At 28.4% G+C, this 15245-nt stretch overlaps 1 protein-coding gene and 1 long non-coding RNA gene across 3 annotated transcripts; one reads left to right on the forward strand and one right to left on the reverse strand.

Moving 5' to 3' along the window:
• The first annotated feature begins 486 nt into the window (after nucleotides 1-486).
• LOC105255755 (cyclin-dependent kinase-like 4) lies at nucleotides 487-13490 on the forward strand. 2 transcript variants are annotated; one of them, XM_011265222.3, is made up of 6 exons: nucleotides 487-676; nucleotides 4545-4734; nucleotides 7409-7756; nucleotides 10556-10822; nucleotides 11927-12085; nucleotides 13304-13490. In XM_011265222.3, exons 1-6 carry the CDS (start codon nucleotides 609-611, stop codon nucleotides 13439-13441), a joined length of 1170 nt encoding a protein of 389 aa, XP_011263524.1. In that variant the 5' UTR covers nucleotides 487-608; the 3' UTR covers nucleotides 13442-13490. The 2 variants fall into 2 exon arrangements, with proteins under 2 accessions (XP_011263524.1, XP_011263526.1); XM_011265224.3 differs by lacking the exon at nucleotides 487-676 and adding an exon at nucleotides 1804-1905.
• On the reverse strand, nucleotides 13214-15179 carry LOC109610339. Its single transcript, XR_002192761.2, has 2 exons — nucleotides 15095-15179; nucleotides 13214-14171 (listed from the first exon to the last, which is right to left on the reverse strand). It is a non-coding gene; the product is annotated as an uncharacterized LOC109610339 (long non-coding RNA).
• Nucleotides 15180-15245: the final 66 nt, after the last annotated feature.

Genomic DNA, 15245 nt, shown 5'->3' on the forward strand with positions numbered 1-15245 from the left:
TATGTAAAATAATATTCTAAATAAAATAAAAGAATGACACAATATTAATTACATCTTCTTGTACATTTTCCATTGTGTATCCTCAAAAAAAATTTTTTGATACAAAAATAATAGAAAATTATTTTGTTAAAAATATAGACTTTATCCCAATAATGAATAATAAATCTTATTGTGATATACAGTATAGATATTATTGTTTTATAGTAATAATAATAATATTAGCAAGCAAGGTAATTGCCTAATAATTTGTCTATAAAATTATACGGATTATTTTTATATATTAAGTAATATATTTTGAGAGAGAATTATTTTGAGAATTATTTTGAGAGAGAATTATTATTTATTCTCTAATATATGCAAATCAAACAAATTCGAGAAAGCAAGTGCGGCAACTATTGAAAGGGTTGGCTCAAAGGATTATCGATTAGTCGGTCGACGTGGTTTCAGGCAAAAAGGACGCGCTTTTCCCTATCAAAGTAACGCTGGTTCGGCAATAGATTGTGTCAACAATGTCGACGCGACTTATCGAATCCGCGATGATGCTGTTCATCAGGCAGCATGAGTATTATTTTATTCGTAGCGTGAAATTTCTGTGAAGAAGCCTTCGAATGGACAAATGGCTCCAAGATAGGAAGCTCTGGCTATTCGGTAGCACGCTGCCGTTGCTACCAAGGAGGTAAACATTCATGTCAAAAGCACATATTTTGATTCAATTAAAATATATCTACCTTTTCGAGTCGATATCTTTTGATTATTTGACATTTTTTTAAAGTGTATTATAATATCAAATTTTATTATAATATCCAATTTTTTCTAATTTCTCTTCGACGTCAATTTTTTGCATAAATATAATACCTAGATTTTGTGATCGTTTGACATTTAGGCTCGATTCCCTACAGCTTCTTAAAATTCCTACTTAAAAACTGTTCTACGATTCTTATGAGATTAAAAAAGACATACCAAATAATTCCAATCGAATACGGTTGGAAGATATATTTATTATATTTGTTGACAAAACATGCATGAGATGTTTATGCATTTTATTAAAATGCAAAAATGTTCCTTTTTATACAAGTATACAACGATAATCTTTTGCCATGATTGAACTAATTATGGCATTATAATATAATGTAATGTGGAAAATCGCTTTATTTGTGATGAACCATAAATCTTGCCACACTTTTAAAATTAAATTAAAATTAAATTAATATATACTTCTCATATATAAAAAGATAATTAATTAACTTAAATCATTTCTCTCATACATATAGCAGAGAATAAAAAAGAAATTTTCTTTTAATAATTTTAAGAAATATATCTTTTAATTTCGCATGTTAATATTTTAATTTTTATCAATTATTATTTTTTAACAATTAATATTTTTCGTAGTCTTCTACTGAAATAAAAAAGAATAATAATTTCATAAAGAATGGATTCCTTTATTTTTGCTCCACTATTTTATAATCTATGCAATTTTTTAATATACATAAAATATTTTGGAGAAAAAAAGTATATAAAATAAATAATAAATATATAAAAAATATACAAAAAATATATAAATATATAAAAAAATAAATAATAAATATATAAATTTACAGAATAAGTTAAACGTGAATAGATCATAGTCACAGATCATACGAAAGTCTTACGTCTTACGGATGTTTTCATGCTTTACATTGCGTAACTTTAGCTATAGAGAGAGTTCGTCCAACAGTCAGAAACATTTTGACCTCTTTCACGGTCAGGATATATAAACGCGTACTCGCGAACGTAATATCGATTGTCAATAATCAAGAGTTGAACAATGTAAAGCGACGTTTCTTCAGCGTATTAGTAGTGTCCGGTATGTTCGTCGACGCGGGTGACCTGGCAAGAGTATTCCATGAATTCCATTCTTGGATTTTTGTACGTATTAATTGTTTTATTATTTCTTTCTTTTTCTGTTTATCGAAACGTCAGACTTGTCTACTCATTGAGCAAGGTACGCCGAAACAAATTACATTATTTAATCGAACCTTCAGAATACGAGAGGTTGAAAAATTATGTAGACAAGTTTATATCATCTATTTTTCACCTCTATTTTTTAATCACATAATTTATTCTGATAAATATGGATTAATTTTCGAGATTTGATTACGTAAAACCTTACGATTACAATATATTGCTAAACGCATTTGTGTAAGATAGATTTTATTCTGAATATGAAAAGAGCTTTTATTGATTATAAATAATTTTCTCATTTTTTTTTATCTTTTTAATATCTAATTCTATCTATTTAATGTCCAACATTAAACTTTCCGAAAAAAATAATCATATATTATGTACAAACGTCCGCTTAAATGATTTATGTTTAAGTGTAAGTGTGTGTATTTTTATAAAATATTAAAATAATAATATAAATATATAAATAATTATAAAATATTAAAATAATATTATTTTTTAAAGAAGAAAAAAATAAAAGAATACTATGTGGTATGTTTTATTTTAATAAAATAGTAAAATAATAATTATATAAAATATTAAAGTAATAATTACATTCTTTTTTGAGAAAAAAGAAGAAAAAATAAAAGAATACTATGATATTCTATATTTTTTTAAATTTTAAATAATTTTGAGTAACGCACATACAATAATATTTTAAAAGTGAAATAATATCTTTTTGAAAGATCAATATAATGAAAACTATTTTATAAAGTTTCAATATTTTTTTCACATTGTTTTAGAAAATAAAGATAAAATTCTGCATATAATTGCATTAATTGTAACTTTTAATAAAATGAAGCACGTTTTCGTGAATTTAGCTATTTAACGTTTCACATCTTTTGATAACCTGGCGTTCTATTTGTCGATTTACTTTCAAAGCACGCATTCGAATGCATCAATTAATTTTCAAAATTGATACATACAATTTATCTCTTCCGAAATTATGGTGTATACATACAAGATCACGTCAATATGATAAACGACGTAAGATTTGCGAACTATCGACAATGCATACCACAGTGGTAAGAGATCTTTAATTCGGCCAGTAACCTCCCCAAATATCGAGATTAATATTAAACATAATACAATTCAATACAATTTTTTTTTATAAAAATAATATTAAAATAAATTAAAATAAATTATATAAAATAAATATTCTTATGTAAAATCAATTTTCAAAATTCGTATAAGAAGATTGATTTTCATCTAACTTATTTCAATATTATTTCGCAAAATATGTGTCAAAACTCACACATTTTGATTCTAATTAATAAAATATATTATTAATAAATGTATCTTTTTAAATTATTTAATGGATATAATAAAAGAAACTTGTTGAGATATATCAACGTTTTACATACATTGCGAGATAATTAAAAATTATGCAAACTTATAATGAAAAATAGAAATATTATATGAAAGACAAAAAATATCCTGATTTTTAAAATCAATTTTTTTAAAATTTCTTCTAAGAAAAATTCGATTTCCTTTTTTTATATATTTAATAGTATTATCAACTTTTTAGTTACTATATCAATAACTATTATATCAACAACTAATTTAAAAAAATATATAACAGGTTCTTCGTTAATTTTATTATTTAACATTTTATAAATATTTTAATAATGAATTCTTAAAGAGCTTATTCGGTTATGCTAGTCCATGAAATTATTTGTGATAGATCAATACCTTCTCCGATTGTGTATCAAATGTCAAAAAGCATTCATTTCATCGAGTAAATTTTTCCTCATTCTTCACGAAATATCTTCAATTTCTATTCCTATATAAGATTCTATTTCCTATATAAGATTCTATTAAATTTTTATTACAATCGCTCTCATAGAAGATAGGTCTAGTGTTTAGTTGACTGATGACGATTGCAATATCGCTATTATTACGCGGTTACAAAAATATCGTACTATTTTAAAACATCAATGTACTAATACTATTTTGATCCGATATTGCAATCGCACATTCACAAGTCTGGTCTGCCGCGTCTGCGCTATAAACATACGGTTTGAATAAAGCAAAACTTGCGGGGCGGCTTGACCCCTGGTCATCCATCGGGATAGAGACAGTCTAACTGGTACCGTCCCTCGTGATACTATGCTCTTTACGCAACAATTTACGTTACCATGCCTTGCCAAATATAAAAAGTAGGTACTCCAGAACGTTAAAAGAAGCTATTTTCAATTTTGTGCTATCAAAAATAATAATAATAAATGGTCACAAAAATCGTTTGCATCGATATCAAATAAATTCTGCCATCTTAATAAAATCATTTGATAAAATTAAGCAAAATTAAATATATGCGAGGAGTTAAAGAAATTTTTAATTTTTAAAAATTGATACAATATTAGGATGATTTCCACCGAGTTAATATATTTTTCGAATTTTAAACAATAATTTGAAACAATATATTTTGCTCCGGTTTATTTCAAATTGATGTGCCTGCGCCGCATTATTTTCATTGAACACGTTTGAATCTTATTTAAATTTTTATTTATTTTAATTTTTTTATTTAAATTTATTAATAATATCGAGAAATAATTTTCGCACAGGTCTCGGGCACCGAGCAAAGCCATGGAACGTTACGAACGTTTGGCTCGACTCGGCGAGGGTAGCTACGGCGTTGTCTTCCAGTGTAGAGATCGGCAAACTGGAAAATTGGTGGCTGTAAAGAAGTTCCAGCAGACCGAGGATGATCCTCTAATACGCAAGATCGCGTTGCGGGAGATACGTCTGTTAAAGGTCAGTTCTTTAAGGGGGTAGCCCTAATTTATTGGATCTTTTTTGCACAATTTTTTTTCCTAGTAGAATTTATTCAAATGTTCTGAGCTAAAATATATTACAATATGAATCTCGAAGAATATGAAGAATTTTTTTTTTTAAATGACATCCGGGAGATCCGGCCACCTGAAGAAAGTCCTTTTTTTTCTGGTGACCACGATTTCTCGAGTTTGGAGCGTCTGAAATAAAAAAGATTCTTAAGAATCACTACATTATTTTTTTTAATAAACGCTAGTAAAGCGAATTTAAATCTCTTACGATATAAGATGTTAATGAAATTAATTTATTTATACGAATTAATTTATCAGGCAATAGAATGTAATTGAAAATAATCGATAAGACAATAAAGCAATTATTTTTCAAATTTAAACCACTATTAAAATTAAAAGAGATATAGATCAATAAAATTGCTTATGATAAAAAGATATAATTGACAGAGAAAATCATTCTTGTGAAAAAACAATAATCTATAAAATGATAATAATTGCAGAAAAGGATTTTTTATAACTGCAATTATTAATTAAAAATCGAAAAATTCTTATCTTTTTCTTCATTTTTCTTGACAAAAATCTAAAGAATCTTTAATAACAAATATGTATAAAATTATGTATGTATAAGATTTTTGGTAGTAATATAAAAATCAATTATTAAAAATAAAAATCGCTGACATAATTTAAATCTCTTACGATATAAGATGTTAATGAAATTCATTTATTTATACGAATTAATTTATCAGGCAATAGAATGTAATTGAAAATAATCGATAAGACAATAAAGCAACTATTTTTCAAATTTAAACCACTAATAAAACTAAAAGAGATATAGATCAATAAAATTGCTTATACTAAAAAGAGAATTGACAGAGAAAAACATTCTTGTGAAAAAACAATAATCTATAAAATGATAATAATTGCAGAAAAGGATTTTTTATGATTGCAATTATTAATTAAAAATCGAAAAATTCTTATCTTTTTTTTCATTTTTCTTGACAAAAATCTAAAAATCTTTAATAACGAATATGTATAAAATTATGTATAAGATATTTTGGTAGTAATATAAAAATCAGTTATTAAAAATAAAATTCGCTGACATAATTTTTAAAGTTTTTCACGCGACTCGATCAATTCATGGAATAACTAATGTAAGTTCGTCGAGGGTCGCATTCGTGTGAGGTGAACGACCTCCGTAACGTATTCGCGATCGCTACTTCTCACCTATAGATAGGACGATGGTCAGTTTCGACCATCTAAGAATTGTTAATAAATTTATGAGATGCAGATAGTCGTGCAAATGTTTTATACTTTTTTTTTTAAATAATGCTTTATCCTTATTTAAATTTAATTATTGAAACAAAAAATTCATGGATAGATATTATGAAATGTAACCGGAGTATAATCGGATTTTTATACATTCAATAAAATTTCTTCTACCATTCTTGAGCCTGTTGTAGAATTGAAGAGGCAGGTACTCCGAATGACGGGGTACTCGCTCATGTGTAGAAGAACTTAGGTTCTTATTTATGCGATAAGAAGCTCGCATATACAATACACAAGTGCAACACGGGCTGCGAGAAGTAGCCAACGGTCAATACGGGACAGCGGTCAATATCTTGGCGTGTTCTGGTCTTTACCGACCTAACTTTATCGTTATGATCATCAACGAGGGTTCACCAAACATATGCACATTCAAATAGGTCCCTTTAAGCTCCGCGATGTTTTGACATTTTACCTCAAGGCTGTTCCCTTCGACAAAAGCATACTGCATTGTATGAGAATGTCCTTTTGGAAATTAACACCAAAGTGTGTTCAATTTTCTTCGCGATGTTTTATACAAAATATCTGCAAAATTATTAATACAATATAAATATAAATTTAAATATAAATTAAATTAAATATAAATTAAATATAATATAAATTAAAATATAATATAATATAAATATAATATAATATAAATATAATTAAATATAATATAAATATAATTAAATATAATATAAATATAAATTAAATATAAATTTAAATATAAATTAAATATAAATTAAATATAAATTTTATGTGGTATTTATTCGATTTTTCTGCTGCGGTTTTTGACCATTATTGTATATTATCTATGCGTCTTTGCTTTTTAATTGTCATCATTTTTGTAAATTTTCCGTTATGAACATTTATGACATTGTAATGCGCTATTTGTTTACTTTATTCTTTGTTCCCGAAACTTATTTTACACGCTTAGATTTTGACTTCTATTATTGTTATTAGACATTGATAAGGATCCGAACGGGATCGAGCGTTTGTCATATTTAAATGTAATGTAAAATACATATACTTCAGTGTAATTTACTATAGCATACTTTCGCCATTGCTCTGGTCCTCTGAGCCTTTGATTAATTTTGTTGAAATATAAATTTATATAGAAAATATAAATTTTTTTAAATCGGGGTCAAAAAATAAAAGAAGGTAAAATAAAAGTTTCTAGGACAAAATTAATGAATTAACAAATTAGTTTCAATAACAAAACGAATCGAGCGTCGATGTTATGACACATTTATTTATTTATTATACAATAAAAAGCATGAAAGAAATAAAAATAAAAATAAAAATAAAAATAAAATGAAAATTAATGCTTCTCTTTTGAGCAGAATCTCAAGCATCCGAATCTGGTCAATCTCCTGGAAGTCTTCAGACGGAAGAGAAAGTTACATCTGGTATTCGAATATTGCGAGAACACTCTTCTCAATGAGATGGAGAAATATCCCAGCGGTTGTCCAGATATCACGACCAGGCAGATCACTTGGCAGATCCTACAGGGTGTCGCTTATTGTCATCGTCTTGGATGCGTTCACAGAGACGTGAAGCCGGAAAACATTCTCATTACCTCGGAAGGCGTGGTAAAATTATGCGACTTTGGGTTCGCGCGTATGCTCAGTCCTGGTGAAAATTACACGGAATATGTCGCGACCAGGTGGTACAGGGCACCCGAATTACTGGTAAATATCACGTATGCACCTCTCACCTTGCTTGCTCGAGATATTTGCTGAATAAAAATTGAACGTAGAGAGATATTTAATTCTAGGTTCTAGAGAAATATTTAATTCTTAATTCTAATATTAAACATATATATTATATAATTATATATACCAGATGTATGCATAAGTTTTTTCCGGTTTTTTGGTAAAAAAAAACACGTAATTTTCAAGGGAAATTAATTTTTTTTATTCAAAATATTGGCCATCGGCTTCTACACATTTCGCCCATCTTTCAGGTAATTTATGAATACCATGCCAGAAAATGCCTGCTTGTCTTTTGCGGCAAACCATTCATCGAGCCATTTTCCAACTTCCTCAAAATTGCTAAAGTACTGCTCTGCGAGCGCGTGCCCCATTGATGCGAAGTAGAGAACCTCTAGGAGAGAGAATGGACAACTGATCATGTGACATGTGATCAAGCTTTTTCATGATTGGCTGGCAGAAAATGTATCAATTTTAGTTATTGCGACGCCAATGCAAAATATGATGACACACAAATAGGTTAATATAACCTATTTGTGTATCATCATATTTTGCATTGGCGTCGCAATAGCTAAAATTGATACATTTTCTGCCAGCCAATCATGAAAAAGCTTGATCAGTTGTTCATTCTCTCTCCTAGAGGTTCTCTAATGCGAAGAGGTGATAGTCAGATGGCGCCAGGTCTGGGGAGTACGGCGGGTGCGGAAAGATGTCCCATCCAAGCGATTTCAAGGTGTCTTTCATTGGTTTTGCTGTGTGAGACGGCGCATTGTCGTGTAACAAAATCACTTTGCCATGTCTTCTGGCCCATTCCGGTCGTCTTTCGATTAATGCGTGGTTTAAATTAATCATTTGTTGGCGATAGCGTTGTGTATTAACGGTTTCGCCGGGCTTCAAGAGTTCATAATACACAATATCGCTCTGGTCCCACCAGACACAGAGCATGGTCTTCTTGCCAAAGCGATTTGGCCTTGGTGTTGATGGACCGGTTTCGCCAGGTGAAAGCCACGATTTTTTCCGCTTCGGGTTTTCAAAATAAATCCATTTTTCGTCACCCGTCACAATTCGATGCAAAAATGATTTCCTTTCGTAGCGTTGAAGCAGCATTTCACAAGTGACTTTGCGATTTTCCATTTGACGTTCATTCAAATTATGTGGGACCTATTTACCGAGTTTATTGATCTTTCCCATTGCTCGTAAACGTCTGCTGATTGTTTCTTGTGATACATGTAATGCTTCTGCTAATTGCCGTTGAGTTTGAGTTGGGTCTTCATCCAATAACTCCTGCAATTGCTCGTTTTCGCATTTTTGTGGTCTACCAGAGCGCTCACTGTCTTTCACATTGAAATCACCACTTTTAAATTGTCGAAACCATGTCTCACATGTTCTAATCGATGGAGCATATTCACCATATGTTTCTACCAGCAAACGATGACTTTCAACAGCCTTTTTCTTTTGATTAAATAAGAAAAGCAATGCGTGCCGCAAATGTTCTTTTTGAGGCACAAAACTCGACATGATCACTGAACGATAAAACAAAGACGCTAGTTTTTGGCGGACTCAACTTGTGTGTGTTTGTAATTTTAAATGTCAGACGAACAAAATGACGTATGTGTCAAATTAATACGCTGCGTACTTTTCGCTGGTGCCATCTCTTAGTTAAACCGAAAAAACTTATGGTATATTAAGATGCTGGGTCGGCATGTTTTAAATAAAGTGTTTAAAACTGTTTGATTAAAACTTGTTTAAAATAGTGGACACTGTTTTAAACATTTTTGTTTTAAACTACTGTTTAGAACCGTTTAAAATATCACAAATAAAATATATGATTATTTGAAAAAGAAATTGTAAAAAAAATAAAAAACAAACAAAAACTAATAGATGTGTATGTTGCAAAAAAGTTTTTGTTTTAGTGTTTTCAGTTTTTTATCTATATTTATGTAACATATATAGATATAAAAATATAAATAATAAAATAAAAATGATAAGATGGATATTATTTTAGCAGAATATTTATTTTTGGATATTAAATAACAATCAATACAATAAAGATTACTTAGAAGATATTGCCTGACTTTACATTTTAGCATTTTAAATTAATAGTACATAACTCATAGTAGGTCAGTAATTCTAAAAAAAAGTTCTTCTTTTAAAAAGAAGAATTGAGGTTTTTTTATTTTTCTTTTATTTATAATTTATGTTGAGAATAAAGCATTACTTAATAAGAATAGGAAAGGAAACAAAGTATTATATATTAAACACTATTAACTAGAACTTTTTTTCTCCAAAAATAAATAGCTCCAAAAATAAATATTCTGCTAAAATAATACCCATCTTATCATTTTTATTTTATTATTTATATTTTTAATAGCGTTGTCAATTTTGGCAACGTTATTTACAGTTTAACGCTAGCGAAAAATTTAAATATTTAGATCAAAGGTATTAAGTGTTTTTTGCTTGTTTAAAACATGCCTTTTTTGTTTAAAATATGTTTTTTTTTACTTTACTTAAAAACACAAATAAAACAAAAAACATTGTTCTAAACAAAAAAAAACAATGTTTTTTGTTTAAAATAAAAAAAAACAAGTTTCTTGCCAACCCTGTTAAGATGAGATTAAAAGAGTTTGATTTTGGATTGACTTTGGATAGATATTAAAAGTTAAAAAAAACTACACTCTAATTACTGCGTTTTATTAAAGGTCTTTAATAGCCCTTTTTTTGTTTTTTTTTTTATTTTTAATTATGATGCGGCGATTAATTACCCGTTTTCCGGAACAGGTCGGGGACACGCAGTATGGTACTCCGGTTGACGTATGGGCAATCGGTTGCGTGTTTGCGGAATTAATACGGGGTGAAGCATTGTGGCCAGGAAAATCCGATGTAGATCAGTTGTATTTAATAAGAAGAACGCTGGGCGATCTCTTACCAAGGCACATGGCTATCTTTCAACAGAACGAATTCTTTACCGGTATTACTCTTCCAACACCACAAACGCTTACGCCTCTCGAAGACGCTTTACCCCGTGGAAATAATAGTCCTGTACAGGTAATGGCAACAAGCTCGATTTAATTACAGAAAAAACAAAATGTAATTGCATATAAAAGCGTCAATATCAAAAATTTTAATTATAAAAATCTCGATAAATATATTTTAAAAAATATGAAGAAACTCTTTCAAAAGTTGTTACACAAAATTTAAAAAAAATATCATATATCCAGTAAGCACAAAGTAACAGTAATATAATATTAATGTCATAATACCCACTCAACAATATAACTGTTATATAACATTAATGTTATAATTCCCACTCAACAATATAACTGTTATATAACATTAATGTTATAATTCCTACTCAACAATGTAACTGTTAAATAACATTAATATTATAATTCCCGTTCAACAAAATAACAATAATATAACATTAATGTTATAATTCCCACTCAACAATGTTACTGTTATATAACATTAATGTTATAATTCCCACTCAACAATGTAACTGTTATATAACATTAATATTATAATTCCCATTCAACAAAATAACAGTAATATAACATTAATGTTATAATTCCCACTCAACAATGTTACTGTTATATAACATTAATGTTATAATTCCCATTCAACAAAATAACAGTAATATAACATTAATGTTATAATTCTCTCTCAACAATGTTACTGTTATATAACATTAATGTTATAATTCCCACTCAACAATGTAACTGTATATAACATTATATAACATTAATATTATAATTCCCATTCAACAAAATAACAGTAATATAACATAAATATTATAATTCCTATTCAACAAAATAACAGTAATGTAACATTAATGTTATAATTTCCACTCAACAATATAACTGTTATATAACATTAATGTTATAATTTCTATTCTACAATGTAATTGTTATATAAAAAGCATGTTATATTATAGTTACATTGTAGAGGAGGAAAGTATAACATTAATGTTATATTATTATTACTTTGTGTTTATTAGAATACACATTTACACTGTTTGCCAGTGAAATAATGTGATCGTGTACAATTTGCTACTTCTCGTACGGAAAAGTCGTACGACAAGTGCTACATTGAACGCACGTGTGATATAAAAATTATTTCGATGAATCATGTATCAAATCATCTTTCCGACAGTTGGATTTCCTGAAAAAATGCTTGGATAAAGATCCAAATGAGAGATGGACATGCGAACTGTTATTACGACACTCTTACTTCGACAATTTTCATTTCAAAATGCCAGATGTCGAGACAGAAGAGTTCGAAAAACTTAAAAAGTATCGAGAACGTTCTCGGGTAAGTTTAATTAATAAATTAATAATATATATATATATATATATATATATATATATATATATATATATATATATATACAGGGTGACCCATTTTAACTTAGGCAGCCAAATAACTCGAAAAATAAGCACACTACGAAAAAATGGTTAGAATCAAAATTTCGTCATTTCGAGGGGGACGTACAATGACGTTAAAGTCAGCCCCCCCACCCCTCCCCCTGGGCGGTGAGGGGGGGCAAGTTTGAAATCTTAAATGGGAACCCCTATTTTTCATTGCATATTCTTGTAGCTTATCTCGAGAGCTTTCCAAAACACTATAATTAAGTACCTTTTTATTAAGTACTTTTTGAGTTATAAGGCTTGAAATAATTTCTTAATTTTACATAAACCATAAAATATCTAGTAAACCATTCATTTTTCGATTATCTTACCTTCATACTTTTATGTATAAAATAATGAGAGGAATCAATTGGTGTAAAGAAAACATACAGTTGTTTTTAAGAAAAAATATGGAATTGTTAATTGCAAATTACATATTTTTTCTTAGAAACAACTATGTGTTTTCTTTACACCAATTGATTCCTCTCATTATTTTGTACATAAAAGTATGAAGGTAAGATAATCGAAAAATGAATGGTTTACTAGATATTTTATGGTTTATGTAAAATTAAGAAATTATTTCAAGCCTTATAACTCAAAAAGTACTTAATAAAAAGGTACTTAATTATAGTGTTTTGGAAAGCTCTCGAGATAAGCTACAAGAATATGCAATGAAAAATAGGGGTTCCCATTTAAGATTTCAAACTTGCCCCCCCTCACCGCCCAGGGGGAGGGGTGGGGAGGCTGATTTTAACGTCATTGAACGTCCCCCTCGAAATGACGAAATTTTGATTCTAACCATTTTTTCGTAGTGTGCTTATTTTTCGAGTTATTTGGCTGCCTAAGTTAAAATGGGTCACCCTGTATATACAGTAATGTATATACAGGGTAATGTATATATATATATATATATATATATATATATATATTAATAATATATATAATAATTATTAATAAATTAATAATTGATGAAATATCCAGAAAATATAAGTCGGACAATAAAATCTATCAAGATAAAGAATTTTCTATTGTGTAAGATTTGTCGACAGATTTATTGCATTACTCAACATTTTGTTTACAATTTATGGGGGAAAAGATTACGAATGTGTGTTCGTATTTACAGAATACTAATTACAGTCAAATGGTGTTACCCCAGTTACCCAAGGCTGGCCCTTCAGTTCATAGCCATAGTGAAAGTCGACCGAAGAGCTCCTCTATACATCAACAAAATTTTGACCATCTACCTACTATAAGAGGTTAATTCTGTGATTGTACATATATTTTCCTAAGCTTTTTAAGGGAATGTTCACGTTAATTTATAGAATTTTATGAAAATAATTGTTATATATTATCCTTTTGTTTGTATTCGCACATTTTTTCTTATGAAAGATTTTTCTTTAGGTTTTGATTTTCTGTTTATAAATAGAAATAAGCATGTGCAATTCATATGTATATCTCTTACAATAAAAGTTTTGTATAAAACGAGAGAAATTTATTTTCTGTACATCATATTCTGTAAGCAAGGCAGGTAATATTGCTGCTCCAACCGCAGAGAATGTTTCATTTTAATGAAAACTCCTAAACCTTGGAAAGAATAGCATAAAAAACTAACAATCTATTATTTAACATCTAAAAGTTAGAAAAAAATAAACATTATTTATAACAACAAACAAAATTTTCAAACATTATTTATAACAACAAACAAATTTTATATATTACATTCTTGCATTACTTTATTCTGCAGTTTCTACGGTTTCTGTGGTTTTCTTATACAATTTAGTTAGGGGATGCTCATGTCTTTCAGGCGGTGGTACATAATATTTCTGCAGAACAAACCAACCTATGTGAAATCCTATGATTGCTGGTATCATGATAGCGTAGGTAGGATTTCTCCATATCCATGACTTCTTCGCATTAGATTTCTGAGACATTTTTTATCATGCAATAGGAACTGGTAGTATATTCACATTCGCTTTTGCTTCACAATATACCTAAAAAAATAAAAAAGATTTCCTTTAATATATTTATATTAAATATATAAAATATATAAAATGTAACATCTACGCAATTGAATGAAAAATAATTCTTTGTTTATCATAAATGTATTTACAAGTTACAATAAATTATATAATGTAATAATTTTCTTAACATCATTGATATTAGTAGCAAAAAATGTACAAAAATATAGAAAAAAAATTCAAGAAAAAAAAATACATATATAGGGTGTATTTTAAAAAGCTCCCACTAAGCAAATAGCGTTATTCCTGAATAAAAACCAAGTCGAAAAGTCCTGAACCATTTTTTTTTTCAAGATTCATTAAATAATTAATCAGATTTAAGTATTAAAAAGATTTCGGAAAAGATGATGAATTGTTTAAAAATTAACACAGTTTATTTTTTTGCTTACCCAAATCTTCATATGTTGATAACGAGGAAGTTTGTCTTTTTATTGACTTTATTCATTAATTACTGCTTTATTAAGCATTATGGAAAAAATGATTCAGGACTTTTTGCTTAGTGGCAGCTTTTTAAGATACACCCTATATATGTATTTTTTTTTCTTGAATTTTTTTTCTATATTTTTGTACATTTTTTACTACTAATATCAATGTTGTTAAGAAAATTATTATATTACATAATTTATATCAATATTTTTAACGACAAATAACAATAACATTAAAATACTAACCTAACCTAATCTAACCCAAAATACTAACCTAAACTAGCCTAACCTAAAATACGTCCTAATCTAACCTATATACATTAACAAAAGTATTTTATAAAATATGATAATACACTTAGAAATTGATTCAATCATAAAATCATTTTCCAACTTTTTTTTGACACAGTTTTTGACGATAATCGAACAACTTAATACCAATCAAGTTAGTCTTTCAAAAAAGTCGAAACTCACCGCAATCTCGTGAGCGACAAATTTTGAGTAATCGAGCTGTTATTTTGGCTGCGTTCGAAAATCCAGTTCAACAGAGTAGTGTTTGATCGACCAATCAAGATTTTTGTTTCCTTCATCCTGATTGGTCAATAAACACTATCTACTTCGACGA

The sequence above is a fragment of the Camponotus floridanus genome, unplaced genomic scaffold (genome assembly GCF_003227725.1).
Source record: "Camponotus floridanus strain SB8 unplaced genomic scaffold, Cflo_v7.5 scaffold32, whole genome shotgun sequence".
NCBI lineage: Eukaryota > Metazoa > Arthropoda > Insecta > Hymenoptera > Formicidae > Camponotus > Camponotus floridanus.